The sequence below is a fragment of the Chaetura pelagica genome, unplaced genomic scaffold (assembly GCF_000747805.2).
Source record: "Chaetura pelagica isolate M959 unplaced genomic scaffold, ChaPel_1.0 scaffold142, whole genome shotgun sequence".
Classification (NCBI taxonomy): Eukaryota; Metazoa; Chordata; class Aves; order Apodiformes; family Apodidae; genus Chaetura; species Chaetura pelagica.
The window spans coordinates 5,441,723-5,463,889 of NW_009952973.1; the positions used below are offsets into that span (position 1 = coordinate 5,441,723).

Below are 22,167 nucleotides of genomic sequence, written 5' to 3' on the forward strand. Positions count from 1 at the left end.
ACAGCAATTAGGTCTCGCTTCCTCCCCTTCAGATTAAACAACCCATATTCTCTTAACCACTCCTCCTAAGGTTTGTTTTCCTGACCCTTTACCAGCGTTGTTGCCCTTGGAGGGTGGTCTCCTCTGGCCTATTATGTGTCTACATATTTTTCTCTTGGGAAGTTTGAAATTGAAAAGAAAAATATGCTGAGAGAGTCACCAAGCAAGGAACTCTTTTCAATACTTTCAATACACAATTTTCCCTGATCAGGGCCCGGTGGCAACTTTAGAGCCCAGTAATGTGGAACTGGCCAGAAGGTGCTCTCAAAACCGGCACTTTCAAATAGGAATCCAAAGTCTTAAGTGGGTGCCTTAAAAAGCACTCATCAGATTAAACTACATAACTAAATACTTTTATCCAGGTGTACGTATGTTTTATTCATGTGCATATCTATGTGAACAGTACACAATTTAAAAAATAAACTAAAATAGAAAAAACATCTCATATTAGGAATGTAGGTATTGAAATTTGGGATTACAAAATAAATACTTTTTAAATTTAAATAAATAAAATATGCTGACAGTTTTCATATAGAAAATTAATTTATCTCTATTTTCTTTGAAGTTTTCTACACAACATCTGGATCAAATATTCTGTTCACTGTTTTAGTTGGCCAAATATTCTTGCCAATGGCATATATGGATGTGCTACAAAATTTTTAAACTGCAAAACCATTAAACACATCTAAACACACTGTGGAACAATATTAAAAAGGAAAAAGAAAACAACCCCACACAAAACAAAAACGCAAACTCAAGAGCTATGGGAAAACACTATAGTAAAACTTGAAATTGTGCTATTTTGGAAATGAGGTTAGTAAACAATTTCCTAAAATAAGAACAATTTGCCAGAACCCAATTCACCATGATTAATGGAGTGAATTTAAAATGTTTCTTCTTCAATATATTTCTTTGCAATGAAGAAATTTTTTGTTTATTTTAGGTAATGGATATTTGAGGGCATTCAATCAAAAAAACTTTCTCAATATACTACAATCCATTTTTCTGTAGCACTAAGATCTACAAAAAAGCTCAAAAGCTTCACAAAATTGGAATTATTTTTTATTAGCTCCATTTACAGCATTACCAAAGTACTTTCATATAACCTAGGTGCAAAACCATGTCTTCAGATTCTCTTTTTATGGTGTAAATGTCAGATACGCTTAAGAAATCCTGGTATCTTGGGAATTACAAGAAGTCTTTTATAATCTTTTTCTGACTGTCATCATTTTTCTATTTTTATTTACCCAGATGTGAGAAGAAAACCAAAGCAACCAAATAAATTAGAGGAGTTCTCAAAATACCCCAAAATAAAAAAAAACAACAGCCTTCTTTTGGGAAAATTTGCTCCTTTGGACTCCATACCATAATAGACTGGGAGGTATAAAGATGAAACAACAAATTTTCAGATTAAGTAAATCAGTACTACTTTTCTAAAATGCTTGATATTTAAGAATTATCAGTGAAGTCAACCCTGTATAGAGCATAAAGTAACAAAAAGCAGCTCAAAACATCCTTCAAAGAAATAAATTGATTTGTAGATAGAAAAAGCATCTTATTTATTCAGCCTGCATATGAAATACTTGTATTATCTCAGTGATTGGAACACTCCCCTTCTGATGTCCTGGGAAAATGAATTAGAACCACCTTTTCTTCCCTTTTTTTCTGTTTCTTAAGCACAACTGAGAAATTACCTCTGAGTCTTATCACATAACAGCAAAGTTTTCTCAAATTTCTAGTTAACAGTGCTTCTGAGAGTCTTTCAATTTTCAAAATACTTTATTATTTAAATGTAAAGCTGAACTAACAGACTGTTTACTTCAACATGCATCTCTTTTTATTAACTGAATTTTAAATTAGTCCATTCAGCTGTAACAAAAATAAAACAACTTCCTAGACATATAGGAAATAGCCAAGACACAGTTGGGAACATTTCACCCACGTCTTAAATTGGGACTAACACACCCTGTTTTCTCTGTTTTGTTTCCTAAAGAAGTCAATTGATAGCACTGGAGGTCAGCAGAACTCAAGATTCCTAAAAAAAAATATCTCCTAATATTTTTAATTATTTCATGATAGGCAAATAAATATTTAATTAACTCATGCAAGCCTAATGCAGCTTAAATTTGTTACTTGATTCCCCCAAAACATGAAGAAAAAACTTTGGCATCTGGCCTTAGCAAAAAGTTTTATTCTAAATTTACAGAACTGCAACTCTTTTATGTAGCATCACAATGCAACCATGTTTAATTAATACTATATTTCTAGATATCTGTTCTTAGAAACAGCAGCTTCTTCACACTTACATGTGATTTTGTTCATTCTGACACTTTTTATCCAATTTTTACACTACCCAAGTCAGTGCAAGGAGAGACAGTAGCAGGGCTACATAAAATGATAAGCACCATACTTCATGAGAATTTTATGACAAGCATGTAGAATATCTGATCTTGCAGTACCTTAATTAAATATTTTGCGTATACCCAGAAGGCAGGCAAAATCAGGCCAAATTTTAAAAGAGAAAAACAAAAAAAACCCCTCTTGGGCTGCATGATACTGTTTAAGTATTAACATGCTTTGAATGTGAGCTATAAAGAAGGTATGTTAAAACTGGTTATCTCCTACATTGATCCAGATCTGAACAGGTAAAGTATACCAACAGCTTCGCATTTCCCAGAAGATTTCTACATTGCCAATCAGTAATACTTAAGATTTTTATTTATTTTTTTAAAGCTCCCTTTTTACCCAGAGACCTTTTTTAATCAAGAACATTACAATAAAAAACATCTAAAACCAAAATAGAACAAACAAAATACTACTACCAAAAAACCCACAAAAACATAAACAGTCTTAATGGGGAAGCACCAAATAAGCACAAGTATCATAATTTGGAAATCACTTGGCATCAAAATGAATTGATTATGACTTAGTGACATGTGAGAAACATCAGGCAGACTACTTCAATCTCTGAAACAACATTTAATGCTGTAAATATTTTTTTGAAATTATCAGTTTTAAATTCTGCCTACTCAAAAGAAGAGGCTGCATTGTTTTCCAGCTGAGAATGTCTAAGTTGAAAATACATGTAGCAGAGGTAGGAATTAAAAAGATAGATTAGGTTGAGTAAAAAAATATTACCACTAAGTTCAATAGCTCCTACTCAGTATGATGTTAAGTGGTATTTTCAGAGGTTATTGCTGAAATATAATACCCTCTGGAACAATCTGATACACGCTAGTTGTTGCTGAAAAGGAATTAATGGTAGCAGGAGACAGAGCAATATCTCTTCCTCCCTCAGAAAATCTTTCCTTTACTACTTGTTAACCTGTTTTACTACTGAAGACTCATAGTTATAAAGCTCTGACTCAGATTTCGCATTAAATACAATAGTTGGGACCTCATACTGAAGTCATTGGAAGTATAAATTCAGTAAGTATTTTCTGAGTTCGACTTTGTGGACTTGAGGATAACAAAGAAGCCAATGGAAAGTCTCATTAGATTCAACAAAAAATTCAATATAGATTTCATTTTTAGGGTTGGCTTTTTGTTAAATTCTGGTCTAATTTCCTTTGGAAATAAAGATACACATTTCAAAAAGTATTTTTGACCATGCACCTCTAATAATTGCTTCTGACAAATTCAAGTAAAAGTAAAGCTGCTTCCTTTCCACATGATTTAAGACACAATAAAGCACCAAGTTTGACAATCAAATTAATCACTGGCTTCACTTTACCCCCTGAAAGCTACTCCCGAAGTTCTGTAATTTCAGTCCGGATCAACTTCTGCAATACCTCCTCTTACTACAGGTTCATGTATCACTTCATACAAAAACCTCAGCAATAAGGAGTGCTTAGAATCTGAATCTGATCTCTGTGACCTGAACAGTATTTCAAAAGTGAAGGTACTTTTAAATACATGAAGCATGTACAGCAACAATATACATGATGCTGAATAACAGCTGTACAACAGGCTAGGCATTGTTAACAGTTTGGAGCGGTACCTGAAAGCCTAAGTAGTTACAGTGAAACTATAAGGCATCACCCATAGAATGAGGTTATTTGGCTTTGGCCAACTAATTCTGACAATTTATTGTACATCTAATGGTAATTTTTACACGCAAGTCCTCAGTGTGAGGGCCTTACATGGCCCCTTTTTAAAACATAACATAAAACCAGTTCTACACTCACAATAGAAAACAATTATGAAAGATATTGCTATTTTGTTTTCATAATTTTATGCAGGATGTCTGTAGTCACATCAAGCATTTAGTTCCAATATTTACAATAAACTTGTTATTTATATCCACTGTATTTAGTTCTACTCAAGCATCTAAATTAGTGCCACTCTTTCTATTGTAATCACAAAGGGAAGTGTCTACATGTGCTTCTGCATCTAGTGAGTGATAAACAATAATTTATTACTATTTACTTGTTTGTGGTATGCCTTGCAATCCAACATGAAGGCCAGCTGAAGAATCTGCTTTGCAGTTATATTTTAGATGGTACTTTAAAGGAGGAAAATTTGCAAGATTATATATTTCAGAAAGATTATTAGAAGACAACAAGGAGAGTTTCTGTAACCCATATTGCTACTTCTACCACCTAGTACTATTATTTCAATGCTCACATAATTCTGTCTTAAAAACGAAGGCATTAGAACTTCTTTACTTCTATGCTCTTTCTTCCACTTCCTCTCCATACTTAAAAGAGGAAAAACAAAACCCTTAAAACAAACAACCTTTGAATTCTGTGCAGCAGTTTTGAATGGAATCCATTTTTCCAGGATTGCAAACCCAAATTTTCTCCACTGCCCTCCTGAGTGAATAAATGTCAGACACTCCTATTCCAGCAGTTGGGCAGACAACCTTTAATGAGGAGTTCAACACAGTTCTCAAATTGACCACTTCACTGCTGTTAAGAATACAGACAAATCCCTTGGGGGTAGCAGGTATTAAATTGAGATTTGGTTCTAAACATAGATGAAGAAGGTGAAATTAAAAGAATGAAAAATCAGAGACAAACACATTGTCAAGCTCAACAGACAGGGGTCTATGTGAGGGGTAAAAAATTCTACAAACATTCCTTATTTAAAAAAAACCCAAAACTCAATTATATCTTTTAAACCTCTTCAAATAACAAATAAGACTATTTAGAAGATCATCCCCTGCAAATAGTATTATTCAGTTATAATCTTTCACACATTATATTGTTATGAAACATTTTTTGAAAAATCCTTCCTATTTTGATTTGTTCTTCATGTTTTAAAGTATCCAAACTGGAGAAAAAAAATAATCTTTTCCATACTGCACAAAACTGTTATTTCTTAATTATAATGTATAATTACAATATAGCATAATTATCACTTTGGAATGCAAAAGTGAAATTATTCAATGTTTAAAGAAAATTCTGGAAAAATCAGTTTTGTTTTGGTTTGTAATAAATATCTTTAATGTTCTTATTGCTTTACTAAAGAAAATGAAAATGTCAGGAAGCAGGATCAAGTGTTTTTCAGGAGCAGTAAGCCATCAGTTCAGCTAAGCAGTATCACAAAATCAGTTTCTGAAAGACTTTCAGGGAAATAAAAATAAAATCCAATAGAAAAAACTAGAAAACTTCCAGGCAGTCTTTCTTTATTATTAATTTAATGTTTATTCTCAGTGCTTTCCATGCAGCCTTCTTTTCCCCTATTACTCATTAATTAAGTTTCCATTTTAAACTCTCTAAATAGTTTTGGATCATTTTTCATTGAACATCATCTAAAGTTGCTAAGAGCTGTCAGCTGTGCAAAGATAAGGTACAAGACAATTAGAGCAACAGGCTTTTACTGGTAACGATTCAAAATGAAGACACATTGACTAGACAATGGAACTCTAACTATTGGAAGAGCCAAGCACAAACTTGATCTGCCATGCTGCCAGGTTGTTGAGGACCAACAGCTATTGGAACCAAAGTCAGACTTCAAGATTTGGTCTGAGATTTGAGGTAGATGAGACTGAATATCATCAGTTCTTATCTGCATAACAAAATATATTGGCGTATATTCTATTGCATGTAACACGCTATATGAAAGCTCTCAAAATCTTTCTTCTGCTACTCAATACCCTGTTACCCATAGCCCAGTGGCTTGGTCAAGATGTTCTTATGTACTGTACACATTTGTCCTGAGACACCTTTGGCACTCAGAGAAAAAAATACCTGGCAAAACTATACCACAAATCTATATCTTCCCCTGAGTCCTCGTAGGTGCTTTATGTAGAAGTGGTTCATTTGCGGCAGAGCATGTCAGAAATGGTCTTATCAGCATTAAAAAATACAGGGTGTCAGGAGCGTTCTAACTCTTTCAGCCCCGACCCACACTACTTCCCACTTGTGTGCAAGACAGAATTTATTAGTGGACATCGGCATTCTCCATTACCAAAATCCCTCAGAAATCTGGACACTAATGGATCTCATAGATTTCTGCTAAGTTGTTCTCTACAATATCACGACTGTTAAATCATCCTCATTGTTTAAGTATAGCATCAAAATGTATTGAGATTTAAAAACTTAAATATATATCATTTTAGAAAAACAAAGTGAGAGAAAGAAAACTGAAAGAATATGCTAATCTTTGTACTTACGAAAAGCTCTGTAGAATTCTTCCAGAGCTAGGTGCTTGTTGCTATTATAATCATCGTATTTCAGCAAATCGAACAGAGAGCAGTCAGACAGATCCTTGCCAAGTTCATCTCGTTTTATTACCTGACAAGAAAATTATAACCATGAAATTACATTTGAGCTCTTAAGAGTTCTCTGGTATAATTAATTCTTTCTAATAATGATTTAATAGATCATTTTAAGGTTGCTGTGGGGCAATGAACTGCAACTGTGTAAAGTCAGGGATTTCCAGTTACTTTGTAATTATTTATTGCAGTTTTAAAAGTTAGTACCTTTAGGACAGACTCACTGTGATTAGACAAAAGTTTCTAGAGTATATAAATAATAGAGATAGACACAAGCACTATAAAGACAGTGTGGATATTAAAGCTGATTTTACTTTAGAAGTATAGAAATGGTGATTAAGAAATATTTAAATACACTTGAGATACTAATTTCCCAAGTACACAAGGCATAATGTCTTTTTCCTCTCAGTCTAATTCCTAACCTCAAAAAACAAATTCAGAAATTTTTCAAAAATAACTAGCATAACTCCTACTGATTGTATCAACTTCTTACAGGCTTGTGACAAGCCTATTATCTTCCCAAAGACCTGTTCTAAAGTATCTGACCTAAAAAGGCTCTTTTTCCTCAATGTGGGCACATAGGCTTTGTATGATCATAATTAACAGCTATTAGATTTTAACTCCAACAAACTTGTGCCAGAAAAATGTTCTTTAATTTGTGCACCGATTTCAATTAGTCTCTATATGTTGTAGGAAGATGTTGATAACCACAAATATTCAGAATTCTCATTTTACATGCTGCGTGTATCAAAACCACTGTAATTTAACTGAACCAAAGAATCAAATCTAATGCAACTCCTTGTTGTGATGTTGCACAGTTCTAAGTTTTGTACCAGACACAGAAAAAAAACCTAATATAACTACAGTAAATTATTTTGTAAAATAAGTCTCCAAAACCATTAAATTTGCATTATCATATTATAGCCTCTAAAAAACAGAAGATACAAAGCATTTTGTGTTTCAGTTGCTCTGCAAAAGACTGAGCAGGAATAGAAAGGAATGCATTAAGTTATTATTTACATAAATAGAAGATTTCTAAACAAATAATAGCAAATAAAAGGAGTACTAGAGCAAAGAGAAAGGACTAGAAGCAATCTTCTGTATACTAATATATAAGCATTATAAAAGATAATAATTTTTAGTACATTAGAAAGTATTAAAACCATTCACAAAGAAAAAAAAAATCACAAAAAAAACCCTTCAGCTATTATTAGAGATACGTACTACGCTTCACAGCGCTCGCTAGCTGCTTCTCATACATAAAAGCCTGTTTAGTAAGATTACATTAAACTAAATTAAGAAAAAAAATTGTATAGATCTTACAGCTGGTACATAAATGACAGAAATGTAGCCTGGGAAAAAAATAACTCTTCGCTTATTGTAATTATACAAGTAGTATTAAAGCCCTATTGGTGTATACTGAAAACTGCTCTGCAAAAGAAATCTCTGAGATTTCAAGGCCATTAAAGGTGCTTACAATCACAGCTGGTTCATGAAAAAGGAACATTTATGGTGAGAAGTATTGTTCATTTGTTTGGTTTTCATGAAAGGTGGTCTGAAATATATTAAAACACTTCTTTCTTCTAGATTTAATTATGCAAACAAGGATTAAACTTTGCACCTAAGGTGATACAATAAAACCTTTGTCAAATTTAGCCCACCAACATCTGCCACTATAGTACCACATTTTAAATTGTATATTAGTGTTCTCAAACTCAATGAGAGTGCAGATTTAGATTAGATAATTCCTTTATTGTCAGCAATGTAAGACACTGGAAGAGGATGCCCAAGGAAGCTCTGGATCTGCCATCAGTGGAAGTGTTCAAGGCCAGGCTGGATGGGGCTTTAAGCAAGCTGGTCTAGTGGGATGTGTTCCTGCCCATGCAGGGAGGTTTGAACTAGATGATCTTTAAAGTCACTTCCATCCCAAATGATTTTATGATTCTATATTTTAACACGATAGAGCCTGTCAGGGAAGACAAATTTTCATTTTATTTAACTTATGCAAGAGATTTAATTTACAAAGGCAGCTTGCTAAACCTAACATCTTCTTGTAGGTATTTTTAATTTCACAGTCTACAGCATTACAAGAGAAAAATACTACCATGCAGTATTAATAAAGCATATACTGCACGAATAACAATGTCAGTAATAGCAAAACCTGATACAATTCAGTGGGATGATTCTAGGAGTATTTTTTAAAGTCTGAGGTCTCATCCCAATGCTTCTTAATAATTTATAAATTATACAGAAAAACTGTATATACTGTTGAATGTGATTAACTATGAGGAGGACAGAACAAGAATTAAATGTATCACACAGTTGCATGTTTTTAGGAAAAGGATTTGTGTTTCTATAGAACCAACTACAAGGTCATTCATCTAAAAATAAAAACCAAGACATTCCTTAATAAGGATAAGTGGATCCTGGAAAAGAGGCATGATTTGCTGTGAACAAGGAATTTTTATAAATTCCAGGATCATTCTGTAGCCTAATCAAGTAGTATGATCTTCTGAAGTGTAACAAGGCAACTAAAGGTAGAAAGGCAATAGTGGGACTGATACTGAAATGCAACATTCAAGCTTTGACATGCACATGTTAAAATTTCATGTTGAGAAACTACGAGTGAACTTTTCAAGTTAGAAAAGACCTATAAAAAAAACCTGGAAGCCTGCTGAAGACACTTTATATGAAAAGCTGAGATGAATCCATCTTCTAGGCTTTTGTTTTGTTTTTTAAAGGGATACTAAGAACTGACCATGTCACATTCTACAGGTATTTTCACAGGGGAAAAAATAAACATGGATGCTTCAGGTCGGCAAACAAAACTTAACTGGACAGGAAAACTTATTAATATGTCTGAAACCAAAAAAGAAAAGCCACGGGAACTATTAACCTTGTATCCTTCGATTCTTAAGTTCTCTGTGATCTTTTCAAATAATGGCTGCACACTTCCTTGTAGCCCTTTTTTGTTTCAGCCAAAGGCAAGACATGAAGCATTTTAAATTAAAAGTGTAGGACAAACAGAATGAAATGCCTATGATACATAAATTGGATTAGATAACAGTGTATCACAGATAATCTAACAGTGTGCCTTAAATTTTAAATTCCATAATCTCTGTTCATGGAGGAGAGAAGAGTAAAAAAAAAAAATACAAGGAAACTGATTCTTGAGCCAATTTTTTAAGCAAAGCCTGTTTACTTCACCAAAGAAAATGCTACAGAAGCACAAATACAAACAAAAACTGCCTTTACAGGGAATACGATGGTTCAGTCATGTATGTTCATCTTTCCTAAAAGTAAATATTTCAATATAACAGTATCACTCTGCGTTTGATCTAGAGTACATCAAACACTGCGGGAATCATGCTCCAAATTAATTTCAACTGCACAAGAGGTTTCAGTTACCTTGTTGTACCCTCTTCAACATAAGTGCAACTTCTTGAAAATAAAAAAAAATTAAATTATGAAATCACATTAATAATAAGGGTTGGTAAATTGTTCCTTGCTTTAAACTCCCTTAGCCCAGATAAATCAGTATTCTCAGACCTTACCAGCATGTTCTGTAGGCAGCAACACCATCCTTTATTCGGTGTCTATATTTGGAGTAGAATAAGCAGATACAGGACTTCTGCATCACGAAAGAGATCCCTGAGCAAACAGAGATCTGAGCTGGCAAACCCACATAGAGCAGCATGTAAAGGCATGGACTCAATTTTAGCTAAAGGCATTATCTCAATAGTGTCCCATATTAATTAAGTTACACTGCTCAGATACGAGGTTTCTCTCTGCAAACTACTGCAATGAGAGTCACACTTCTTAGCAGGGGGAAGACCTAATCTGACTCAGATGATGCAAACATGCTGCAAGTGTAACGCTTAAGCAGTACATGTCTAGCTTACAGTATAGGACCAGGATAGGTATTAAGACAACACAGAAGGCATGGGTAAAAATCTGCAGCTAACGATTAAACCCAGAACTACCAGCACCCTCAGCCTGTGCCTTTGGAGCTAAGCAAAATCATACAACGGGGAGCTGAGTGCAAATGAAATCCTCCACCATTCCACTTTGTGTTCGCTTGCAGTTAGCAGCAGCCCTTGCACCTACCCAGGAAATGGAGCTGGGTCCAGCTTCCTTCACAGCCTGTTGCTGTTCCAAAGGACACCATTTCATAGGACAGAAATTAAAATCCATTGAGCCAGAGGACAGAAACTGAAGAAGCGTAACTGCTTGGCCTAACCTCAATTTCACTGGCTAGAGAAAGGGATATCCTAGGTAACCCCAGCATCAGAAACTGTTTCTTCTATATTTTGCATTAGCCAATTGCTTGACTGTGCCCACAGAATCTGTGTCTAAGGTCCTCTTCTTTAAAAACATTTCTTCTCAGACTTCAGGCATATACTCACCAAAAGCTGAGAAATTAATAGCTGCAAGATCATCTAGCAGTTAGGTTTTGCAATGCTCACACACTCTTAAGGATCCCAAATGTGCCATTTGGACTGAAGAAAGACTTATAGCTATCTACCCACGTCTATGAAATATTCACATGTTGTAAATATACATGCAAGGTTATTATTCTAATACTAGATATAAAGTAGCATAAATCCCATTTTAAAGGGTATTCACAGCCCTTTTTCTTTCCTTACATGCAATTCCAGCAGCTAAATAACTAAATTATAATCCAGCTGAATAAATGAATTATGTTACACAAGAAAATAATAGGAAATGCTTCTACTTGATGTAAACAAAGTCAGCAAACACAGATAAAGATGCTGGGGTTTTGAACTATGATCATAGTGTTTATAAGCTATAGCCCACTACTAATCCCTAAAAAGTTTACAACTGGGGGAAAAGAGAAGTTTCATGTAGGATCCTTGCTTATATTTTGAATCTAGAATTTAATACAGTTCATATTCAGCTGTTCTTAGTGAGAGTAAAAATAAGTAATACAACCTAAATAAGGTATCATTAATTAATAGGCAAAAACTATAGCTTAGTAAGTAAAATATGCTTCTGCCTATGCCACACGTAGGAAACATCAATGTTTATTAAAAAATTCAAAGATAGGAGATAGGCTTATTATCCTTTCTCTCAGTTCCAAGTTCTCCAAATAACACAGTGATACCACTGCTAAGTGACAAAATCACAAGTCATAAAGGTAGTGGTTTTTTCAATCAGTTTGAGAAACTAATGCTCACAGAAAAGATGCACTTCATATTAGTTGGAGCTGTGCAAACAAGTGCCACAAAGTATCAGCCTGCATAAACTGCCACAACATTATCATTAAGACATAAATAGACCCAGAAGTTATTACTGTTTTATTTCAGATCTCAGTGGCACAACATAGGCAACACAGTTTAAGAATCTTCTTTTCCTTAAAAGATGGACCCATTATTCAGGCCAAATTGTTGCATAAAAAAGAACACACATCTGTTCTCAATTCACAAACAAGCAAAAGTTTTGTTAGCAAATACAGTAACTGACAGGGACTGAAGCAAAACTGAGAAAAACAAAACAACGTAAAGAATAAACAACAGGAAGAAAGTAATTAAAATTGCATCTTAACTATACATTTAGCATCAAATAATGCTGTATTAAACAAACCAATTAAATATGTGACTCCTTCAGATTGCATTTTTAAGGTAACATATGTTTACAGCTACAGCTCTACTCTACTTGTCTACAGCAAGTGCAATTCTTCTAAGGCACAGCACATTCCTGAGAATTATAGATAAGCACATTTGCCTACACAGCCATAAAGACAACAGTATTTAATTCTTTACTTTGTTTCTTCTTCACTATAATTTACATTAAAACTTTTAAATTGATGCTTTATGTAAAGATGCTGTATATACTTACATACACACCCCCCAGCTTTGTGTATTTATCTACAAACACACACAGATATGTAACACTACTCAAAGGTTTGTTAAACTTTCTAAGAAATCTGTACTTCTGTTATCACCTGTTATAGAAGCACACTAAACTGATAGGTGAAACTGGTATATTTAATCTTACAGTAGCTCCCATAGCTTCCAATTATCATTCCTTGAAACAATTATGAACTCCTTACAATTGTCTAAGAGTGAGTCATTCATTTGGCTGTTTCCTAACTGTTTCTGTCTGGTCGTACTAACCGGAATTAAATGAAACTGAGAAAATGAAATACAATGCAGAAGAAAGGATGCATTTTGATTAAAATGTAACACTTTCGTTTGTCCTATGTTAACCTGGTAAATAACAGAAATATATCCAGGTATTTAAAAATACAGATATTAGTTCACTAAAAAGGATGCTAAAATCTTTCTTTAACTACATAAAAAGATCATTAAAAAGCAGGAAAGGGAGAGGAAAATGTATTAAATATTCAGTTTGCCTCCAGATTATAATTTCCATTTTCTGTAAAATTTTGCTTTCTTAACTCACTCTATAAGGCATACACATAAAGAAAGCAGTAAGTCTAATCCAGTACAGATCATTTCACTTCCACACACACAAGGAACTTGAATGTCACTGTTGAGGAAGATGAAGTAATCTTAAAGCTTCTGAATCGTTCACTGATGGCAGCCAGAAAATGATTACTGTTTATAAATAGCAATTCCACCATACAGGAATAACTGCATTCATCACTGGAAAAACCCATTTTATTCCCATGTCTCCCCATAACATTTCCAATGTTTTTTCTCTTCTATACCACAACAATATAGAGTAATCAAGCAGTCTACAGTGATAGAAAAACTGACATTCCATTTATATATCTGTATTAAACTGCAGTTTGTTTTTCCATAAAAAGTTAAATGAATCTGTTAATAACTGAATATTCATAGCTAACCAGAAGAATCAATTATCTTCCTTTAATTTGAATTAATTTAAAATATTTCACAGTGCTTTAGACACAAACCAAATCAAAGCTTCAAGGAACCGCCCCACTTTAGCAGAAATCTTCCAGACATGTGGTATTAATGTTAGACCACAGGTAATGAAGATGATGAAAATTCTGCCTATTTCATAGCCCAACTTTTTGGAAAGGTAGATACTCTTTCTGATTAAGTTTCTACCTCTCAAAACAAAGCGGTCAAATAGGACTTAATTGGTAAGTCCTTTCAAAACCAAGCCACATATGACTTGCCAATACAGTGTGTGGAATCTAGAACATTCAATTAGTTAGGCTCAGCAGTGAAAGCAATCAATTCAGAGAAGAATTCATATGGGGAGAAAAAGTTCACTTAGCTTGCATGGAACTACATAATCCTACCGCTTTTCTATCTTCTTTGCAGACTAACTTGTCTGACATTTACACCATGTAACGGTGTAATGTTATAATTATTTTTTAACAGCAACTCTGTAATAGCTTACAGAGCCATGAACAAATTATACCCAGATGCTAACTGTTGAAATAAAATAACAGCCTGTCAGTTTTTATTCTGTTGATATAATACCTGAAATATATTGTTTTATTTTATCACTATATGAAATGGCTTTTTAATAAAAAGGGGTATTTTTTATTTTTCTGGAGAAGAACATTTATTTCTCTTGCATCAAGATCAAATGCAGGCACCTTATGATTTCTGATCCAAAATGCATCAATAAAAATTGGAGGGTTGTTGTCATCATTTTCAATATCCAACTGATTCATTTCAATTTTACATTACATAAGATGACTATATGGACACCTATGAGAAAGTAAAATGCAATCCAAGAGCCTGATTGAAGTCCTTGCACAGCAAGATTGAGGAGATGTAAAATTTAAGATGCACTAAAACCTGAATTTTTATATTCATATGAACATAAATTAACTTCAGGAGTCCTCATTGTTTTCAACAACAAATACGTTCTTTTTCATATTCCTTTAATGTAACTAAATTTAAAATGCAGAAAGACATTATCATTTATGACAGGTCTGCAGTTTCCAAAATTTTGGCTGTATTGTGAGCATAAATAAGAAATTTCTCCTCTAATCCTGAGAACATTTTCAAGGGTATGATAACCCTTGATAATGATAATGATAATATGATCTCTCACCCAGCCCTGGTGAAGTTCAAAGACCTTTCTAACATTCTTTTACCACAACCCCCCCGTTCTACTCAACAATTACATTCTCAGGAAAGTTAATGGGCCCAGGATTCTCTCAGTACCAGGGAGCTCTCTCACATTATGAATCAATACCCTCTGGACATGGTATTCAAAGACTAGGTCTTTTTGTTACTTTTCTCCTACTACGACAATTTATACACACTAAGGGCAGAAGAGAGCAAGAGTGTAATCCCATCTTGGAAAAAAAATAAATAAAATCCCGATTTATCAAATATTTTTGTTCAATAAAACCAAAAACATTTATTGGGCTAAACCCCGAGAGAATGAAAAAAACAGACAAGTTATCAACAATCAGAGATGATGCTCCGAAAAACACTGCATTTCGTTTGAAGATATTGCTCTATGTTCTTTTAATTTGTCATCCTACTTAAGTCTTCAGAGAGAACTGAGTCACATGCTTGGTTTGTTCTCAGTAAATATGAAGGTTAAATATCTTCCTCTGTCAGATTAAGACAGAGATTTACACATATTGAGATTACACAAGAGTTGGGTTCATAAATGCAAAGCCATACACTATTTAATGTTTCCCTTTGCTATATGAGAGACAAAGGTTCTCAAGCTGAATGTTCTGCTATCAAAAAGGCTTCATGAGAAACAGCTATAGTTTCTGTTTTTTTCTTCTCTGTTCAAACTGACTAAAGACCCATTCTGAGGGCAAAAATTTAGTTCATTGTATCTCTTGCAAAACATATAATAATAAACCACATAGCACTAACAATTAACTTATTTTACATTATTCTTTAGATTGAATAATTTAATGTTTCTGCTATCAATTTTAGCAGAACCACGAAGGATCATGTTTGGATTATAAGGTTGTTTCACCTGGTTCCATACCCATGAAAAAACATTACTTTCTGGTTGCCACTATAAATTCATTTTTGTAGAAAAATGTGGAAAAATTAGGCATGGCAAGTTTGAAAATACCACAACGTAAGAATCTTTTTGTAATCTATAACTATGTCTGACACAGAAAAAAGGTTAAGAGGAAAATAATACTTGTTGCCACTGAATGAAGTATTGTTTCTTTATACAAACCTAGGATTCTAAAATATATTTTTATACTAGCCTCTGGTACTAGTATTTTACTCCTGCTCCTCTAATAAAAAGAACACTGAAAATTAGAAAACAGGTTGTAGCACTGAAAGTATTTAACTATTTTCCAGTAGTTATATGAGGGCTATGGCAACCCAGTCAAGCTATTTGCAAGTAGCAAAATAAAGAAGAATTTAAAATTCAGTTAATTTAGACTGCCAACTAGTACACTATTCACTGTCACACTGTTTCAAGTCCTAGTGATATTTATAAGCATTAAATATATTTTGCAAATCTATATGTCTGACTCCTATATATGTTATGTATTCAAATATTATATTCATATAAAAAGTATTATTTGTAAAATATATAAAGGCACCGAATTCCCTTGCAAGCTGAAGTTCTGAGGCGATCTGAAAAACAGCAGGAAAACCCAATCTTACAAAGTAAAAAAAACCCACCAAAAAAACCCTATAATATTTTTTTTTTTTTAAATGAGTAATGTGTTATTATTTGAAATTGTACCTATACTTGCATACAGCCTTTGGACCTGGGACATATCACAAAAACTTTAGAGGTAAACTATATGAAAAGGATAATTCCAGCCTAACACCTTACGTATAATAGATTCACTTGTAAAAAATTCTTAACACTGGAAACTTAAAATACAGTACTATGATCAACAGTGGCATCTAACAAATAATACTTTTCTTGAATTTTTAAGTGGCTGCCTAGTATTAGATTCATTAATACAGCTCAGATATTATTTAGTTTCTCAAACATGGACTTCTACAATATTGAGTAAATCAAACTACATTTTAATAGTTAGCTCTTCTATGTAGACTAAAGCTAGTGCTGTCACACCTACCAGAGCAGTAATTATTAGTTTAGAACTTTAAATAGTTAAAGCTTGCTGTTTAGAGACTACCATGAACTCCCACTACTTTTGTGCTTCTATAGCCCTAATTTGTAGAAAGCAATAATATTTAGCATTAAACAAGTTATTTAAAATATAATTTGTTTTCAACTTCTAAAATAGATCTATACAGTCAGACTTTATGACAGCATGCTGTGGATAGTAAAAGAACACATGGTCAAAGCAACATACACTGTTCTAACCCCCAAAGGTATATCCCAAGATGTTGTATGCAGATTTCTAAATAATGACTGTTGAATTTCTTGATAATTTGGCTTTTCCAGTACTCTTGAATGACATTTTCCACTCCAGACTTAAATATATTTTCTAAAGTGAAAGACTCTTAAGTCACAATGTTCCATGTGTGTAGGTCCTGACAAAGACAACTGAATAGTTACTGTCCTAAGGGTAACAAAATCTAAATCTTACCTGAGATAATTCATTAGTGTCCACAAGTCCATTACTGTCTGAATCAAAATAATTAAACATTTGATCTACAAGAAGTTTCTTTAAAGCCATTTTCTCATCAACCGTTTTATCTTTTGATTGTGCAATGTATCGCCGATGTTGTAGATCCAGTAATACATTTTTCAGTTTGGCATATTCAGCAGGCTTGCATTTATCTCCTGGTAAGAAAATACATGAAATATTATTTTCAATGTTATTTTTTATTAAGAGTTTAAAAGTAAATTTAAAAAAATATAAATAAATAGGGGGGGAAAAAAAAGCAGAGGGTATCAACTTCTTGTAACAATACCAAACGGTTGCTTACTATTACTATTACTATTACTATTTCATGGTTGTATTTTACGTCAGAAATTAGAAATTACACTTGAGTGCTCACAAGCTAGCTCTACCTTTTCATTTACTGGACATACCAAACTTATTTGAACAAGAGAAGGTGAGATTGCCAGAGGAAAATACATCTTTGACAAAACCTAGTTTATTATTTTCATGATCAATTCCTCTATAAAGCAGAAATTGCTAAAGCAAATGTCCTACATATTACAATCACTGCTTATTCTAAATCAAAACATACTGTAGCGTTTGTTATTCTTTTACATCAGTTACCATGTATCTCAAATTTAACAGAGAAGGAGTTCAGAAGTTTTTGTGTCTATTAAAATGACCTTAGTATTTCAAAAGTGTGGGTTTTTTAAAGTGGACCAGAAAAAAATCCATGTATTTGTTGCAAACATATATTCACAGTTAGCTACTACTTAACTCCGAGTAGTGAATTCAAGGCTAGAGCAATACACTGAATAGTGAAGAATGCTGTGTTCCATTCTTCTATTTAGATGCTATGATGAAGACAGAAGTATTGATGAGGAAAAATTCTTTACCTCACAGAAACTGCTTAGGCAGCTGTTTGGTTTTTTTTTGCAATTGGATCCTGTTTAAGAAACGTCTAGGTTACACGTACCAGAATTTAGTTTATTATTTTGGTGAATTTAATGGTATACACATTATTATGGTGACTGTACCTCTTCGTAAGGGAGAGAGAGAATAAGTACCTAAATGCTTCTCACTATCTGAGTGAGATTCAGATCTAGAAGGACTCCTACGACTGAAATTACATTGTGCAAGTAGATAAAAAAGTTTATAGGAATCAAAACCACCCTAGCATTTTTATTTTTTTTTTTTTTTTTAAACCCACTGCTTGTTGAGTAGCTACCTGAAAAATCCAGCTGAAGTAACAGAAATATACAAACCCAAGCTCCATTTAACTGACAGCCTAAGCTACTCACAACATTGGCATATTTGTCCTTATCTGCCAGATGCACTGAGATTCAGGACACACAACATGTAGGAGTTGAGTTCTACATGACTGCTTTTAAGTGGTTTAATGCAGAAATACTCAGTAAGAAAACATGCTTATTCCTTAGCCATTCTGCAGCTCCAGTGAGCAAACCTTTCCATCTGAATGGGTGTAAGCTGCAGGTGGTAGGGAGGGAAGGGAGCACTTAACTTCAACATACTCTAGTTTATCTGGATGAACTCCAAAAGACTGCGTGAGAAAAACAACTATAATCTTTGACTCCCCCAGATAACTTTTCTGGCTCTGGTATCCTCAGATAGAGACAGTTAGGTTTTACTTTGGTGCAGCTGGAGCCTAACATCATTTTACCCACTTTTTATTATTTTTTTTTGGGGTGGGGAAGACAAATCTTAATTCTTAGATACTACACTGCTCAGACATAGCTACCATGTCCTTGTAAATTTTTCATAGAGCTCAACAATTTTGACCCTTGCTCTTCTCACTGAAGCTCTGAAACTGCACTTAAATAGAAGCAATCTCACCTATAAATAGCCCTAACATTTGATCTGTGGTTCAGAGGCTGAGGGGGCCAAGGAGGGGGGATAAACACAGTAACATTAAAACCTTTCCCTATTGCAGCTCTGTTTTAAATAAAAGATGAGAATTTTCCACCAATTTCAAAAACATGAGAGTTCAGGGCTACAAATCTTGGCCCTGATGCTGTTCAGGTTTAGGAATTCAGAGTGTCTAAAAAAAAAAAAGACTGCTTCATCTCTTATTTTGTAGGATCCAATGACTTTAACGTAATTATCTAAATCCAAATTCAGCGTGACTGTCAGATATTTCAGTGTTAGGACTTCAGTTCTTCCATGTAAAGAGGTCTAAGGAACTACAAGAATTGTAAAGAACATTCAACACAGGGCTTCTATTTGTATGTAAAATATGTACAAAAACACCTCCCATACACATAAACACCCTACAACCCAGACAGGCACAAAAGTATTACATTTTAAAGTTCTACCTCTTGTAAATACTTCTAAGTGTACCATATCTGGCACATTAAATAAAAATAATATATCTCTTCAAATCCTTATTTTCACTTTGTAAATAAGGAATAATTATTCCATTTCTTCAAATATTACCAGGCAAACTGCTCTTAACTATTCTAATCTTTCAAAACTATAAATCATAAGACAGAAGTAATAATTTTACATAATTATAAATATATGCAACGAGTCTGGTGCCTGGTCTTATCTGGAGACATAGATAAACAGCTTTTCAGTGCTTAAAGCAATTAACAGCTCAGATAAATTATTCAGATTTTCCTTAAAGATATACTATTTATGTTAAACACCGTTAAAAGCTGAATCAAATCTGCATTAAGAAAATAGAAAGATAGGTCACATTATTTCTTTATTTTTCCAGGACTAGTGAGAACAAATGTTAGATGGTGTGAGAAAGATTAATCTGAAAAGTAACTAGGAAATTAAGAGAAGCATCAAAGTCAGCTTTTGGGGTAGTGGTGTGGGGAGAGTCTTCTACTTGTTAAACCAGATTGGTTAACACAGATCTCTCAACAGCAGAAAACAGGTCATAGAAACTTTCACCTTCAAGATGACTTTTGAATGCTGGAGCTGGTTGGCAATAATGATCAAAATATAATTTTCCACAGCTGAGAAAACACTAAATGTACCAGTTGTTCAGACTGTGTGTTAGCAACACAAACACCATAAGCAGAGTTAGAATCTAACTGGCAAATTCTACAGGATTCACCCTGCTGTCAAAAAACCAATAAATCCACACCAATTTCAACCAGGTATCACTTCTCAAAATTGATGTCTCAGATGCTTACCTTAAGGTATTCTACCACAAAAATACGTAAGAATTTATAATGGGCACATATAACAAATGTGCCAGAGTTCCCAAATATATCAGAGTACATAAAATATCTTATTCTTCTCTTCCTAATATGTGCTGAAGACACTACCTGTTCCCTTTTGTTTTTGTGTATCCAGCTCAAACTTTCAGACCAGTTTTTCTATTTGTCCCATAAATTAAAAAACAAACAAACAAACAAAAACAACATTTCCATTTAATAAGTTAAAACTAATTAACAACAATAATAATAAGATAATCTGGACTCCCTTGTCCTTCTTATTTTAGTTAAAAGAAAACTGAGAAAAAAAAAAAAAAAAGAAGAGATGGAAGTAGTGTGCCTCAAAGGCAGACATTGCTAAAAATTAAGGTTGAGATAGGAGTTTAATGGAGCATTTTATTCTCCTCTCTAGTGGAGTTAACCCAACCATTGCTGTTCGTCTTCCCCCCATGGGGCTTAAGGCCGTTTTTGACTTGCATTATCTAGAGTGATACTATGAAAGCTATGAAATGCTACAGGCTCACATTGAAGGGGAAAAAACAAACAAAACAAAAGAGCCCCCTAAAAACCCCACAAAACAAAAAACCCCAACAACCAAAAAAAAACCAAAACAAAACCAACACACACACAAAAAAAGAACCCACAAAAAAACCCAACACCACAAAACCCCACAATCAAAAAGATTCAACAGTATTCCAAATTCAATTCCAATAGTATTCCATAAATGCTTATGGAATGTAAGCTTAGCCATATATCTATGTAGAGTTCTGCTTTTGTGGCTCAGGAAGCATGTGTCACAGGGCTCTCTATTTTTGTTTAAATAAAAAAGTTACTGAAAGATTAAATATGTTACACTAAGCCACAATCTTCCTTTTCCCAAGGGCTTCTCAGAGATGCAGAGTATTTACAGATTTACACAGGTAAGACCAGGTTAAGCCTGACAATTACAGCATTAAAATTAAAACATTTCCATTTCTCCCCCTCCATCGTACATTCCCACCACTTCCTTTGTTTTACTTGTAGCACAATTGGCTTTTAGTGCTAATTACCTAAGTTGTTACATTCAGCCTTTTGCTATAAGAAAATTAGAATTAACTTTGTGGAAATTTATTTATGGAACCAAAAATGTATTGGTGTTCCAGTTAATAGTTAAAGCAGTCTATTACCCGTTTTTTTTAAATTCCATCAGAAAAGCCTCAAAATCACAGAAAAAAATTACCTTAAAGCCTTCCTAGTACCTTCTTGAAATATCTATTTTATGCTTACCCTTGCCATTTTTCTCTGGGTACTAATGTTTCAATCTTTTTCCTTAGAAAGAGTGGGGGCCATAAGGATTCAAGAGCACCATGAGATAAAAATCAAGAGGATTAAGCCGTTATGGTGAGGTTCTTCCTCCTCAGTTCTAGGTATCTGCTTGGGTTAGTTCTATAAATTTCACTATCAGAACTTGGGTTTTTTTTCAGTAACAAAGTTAAGTATGAAAAAAGACAAATTGTCCCCCAATCTCAGTTGAAATAAAAGGCTATTATTTGTTTTGCATCAATTATCCATGTATGGTTTTGAGAGAGCTTAAGTTAAACAGGGTAGGCAATAGTCATTTGACAACTAGACAGTTTCTGAAACCAGTAAAATCAGCTCAGGCCAAGGCAAGAGCAGGGAGTGTCAGGTCCATACAAAGAAATCTGTGTGGGTTTTGGGTTATTTTTAAACCAGAAAGAGGGGCGGGGGGG

The 22,167-nt window shown here is 33.7% G+C and overlaps 1 protein-coding gene across 3 annotated transcripts in view; it reads right to left on the reverse strand.

The window, feature by feature from the left end:
- The window catches only part of FSTL5 (follistatin-like 5), a 235,197-nt gene that overhangs the window by 101,019 nt on the left and 112,011 nt on the right, over positions 1 to 22,167 (reverse strand). For all 3 annotated transcript variants that reach the window (XM_009995923.1, XM_009995922.1, XM_009995921.1), the window contains exons 4-5: positions 17,232 to 17,428; positions 6,659 to 6,779 (exon numbers count right to left, since the gene is read on the reverse strand). In XM_009995923.1, coding sequence (XP_009994225.1) covers positions 6,659 to 6,779; positions 17,232 to 17,428 — 318 coding nt within the window. The remainder of the gene's footprint in view (positions 1 to 6,658; positions 6,780 to 17,231; positions 17,429 to 22,167) is intronic.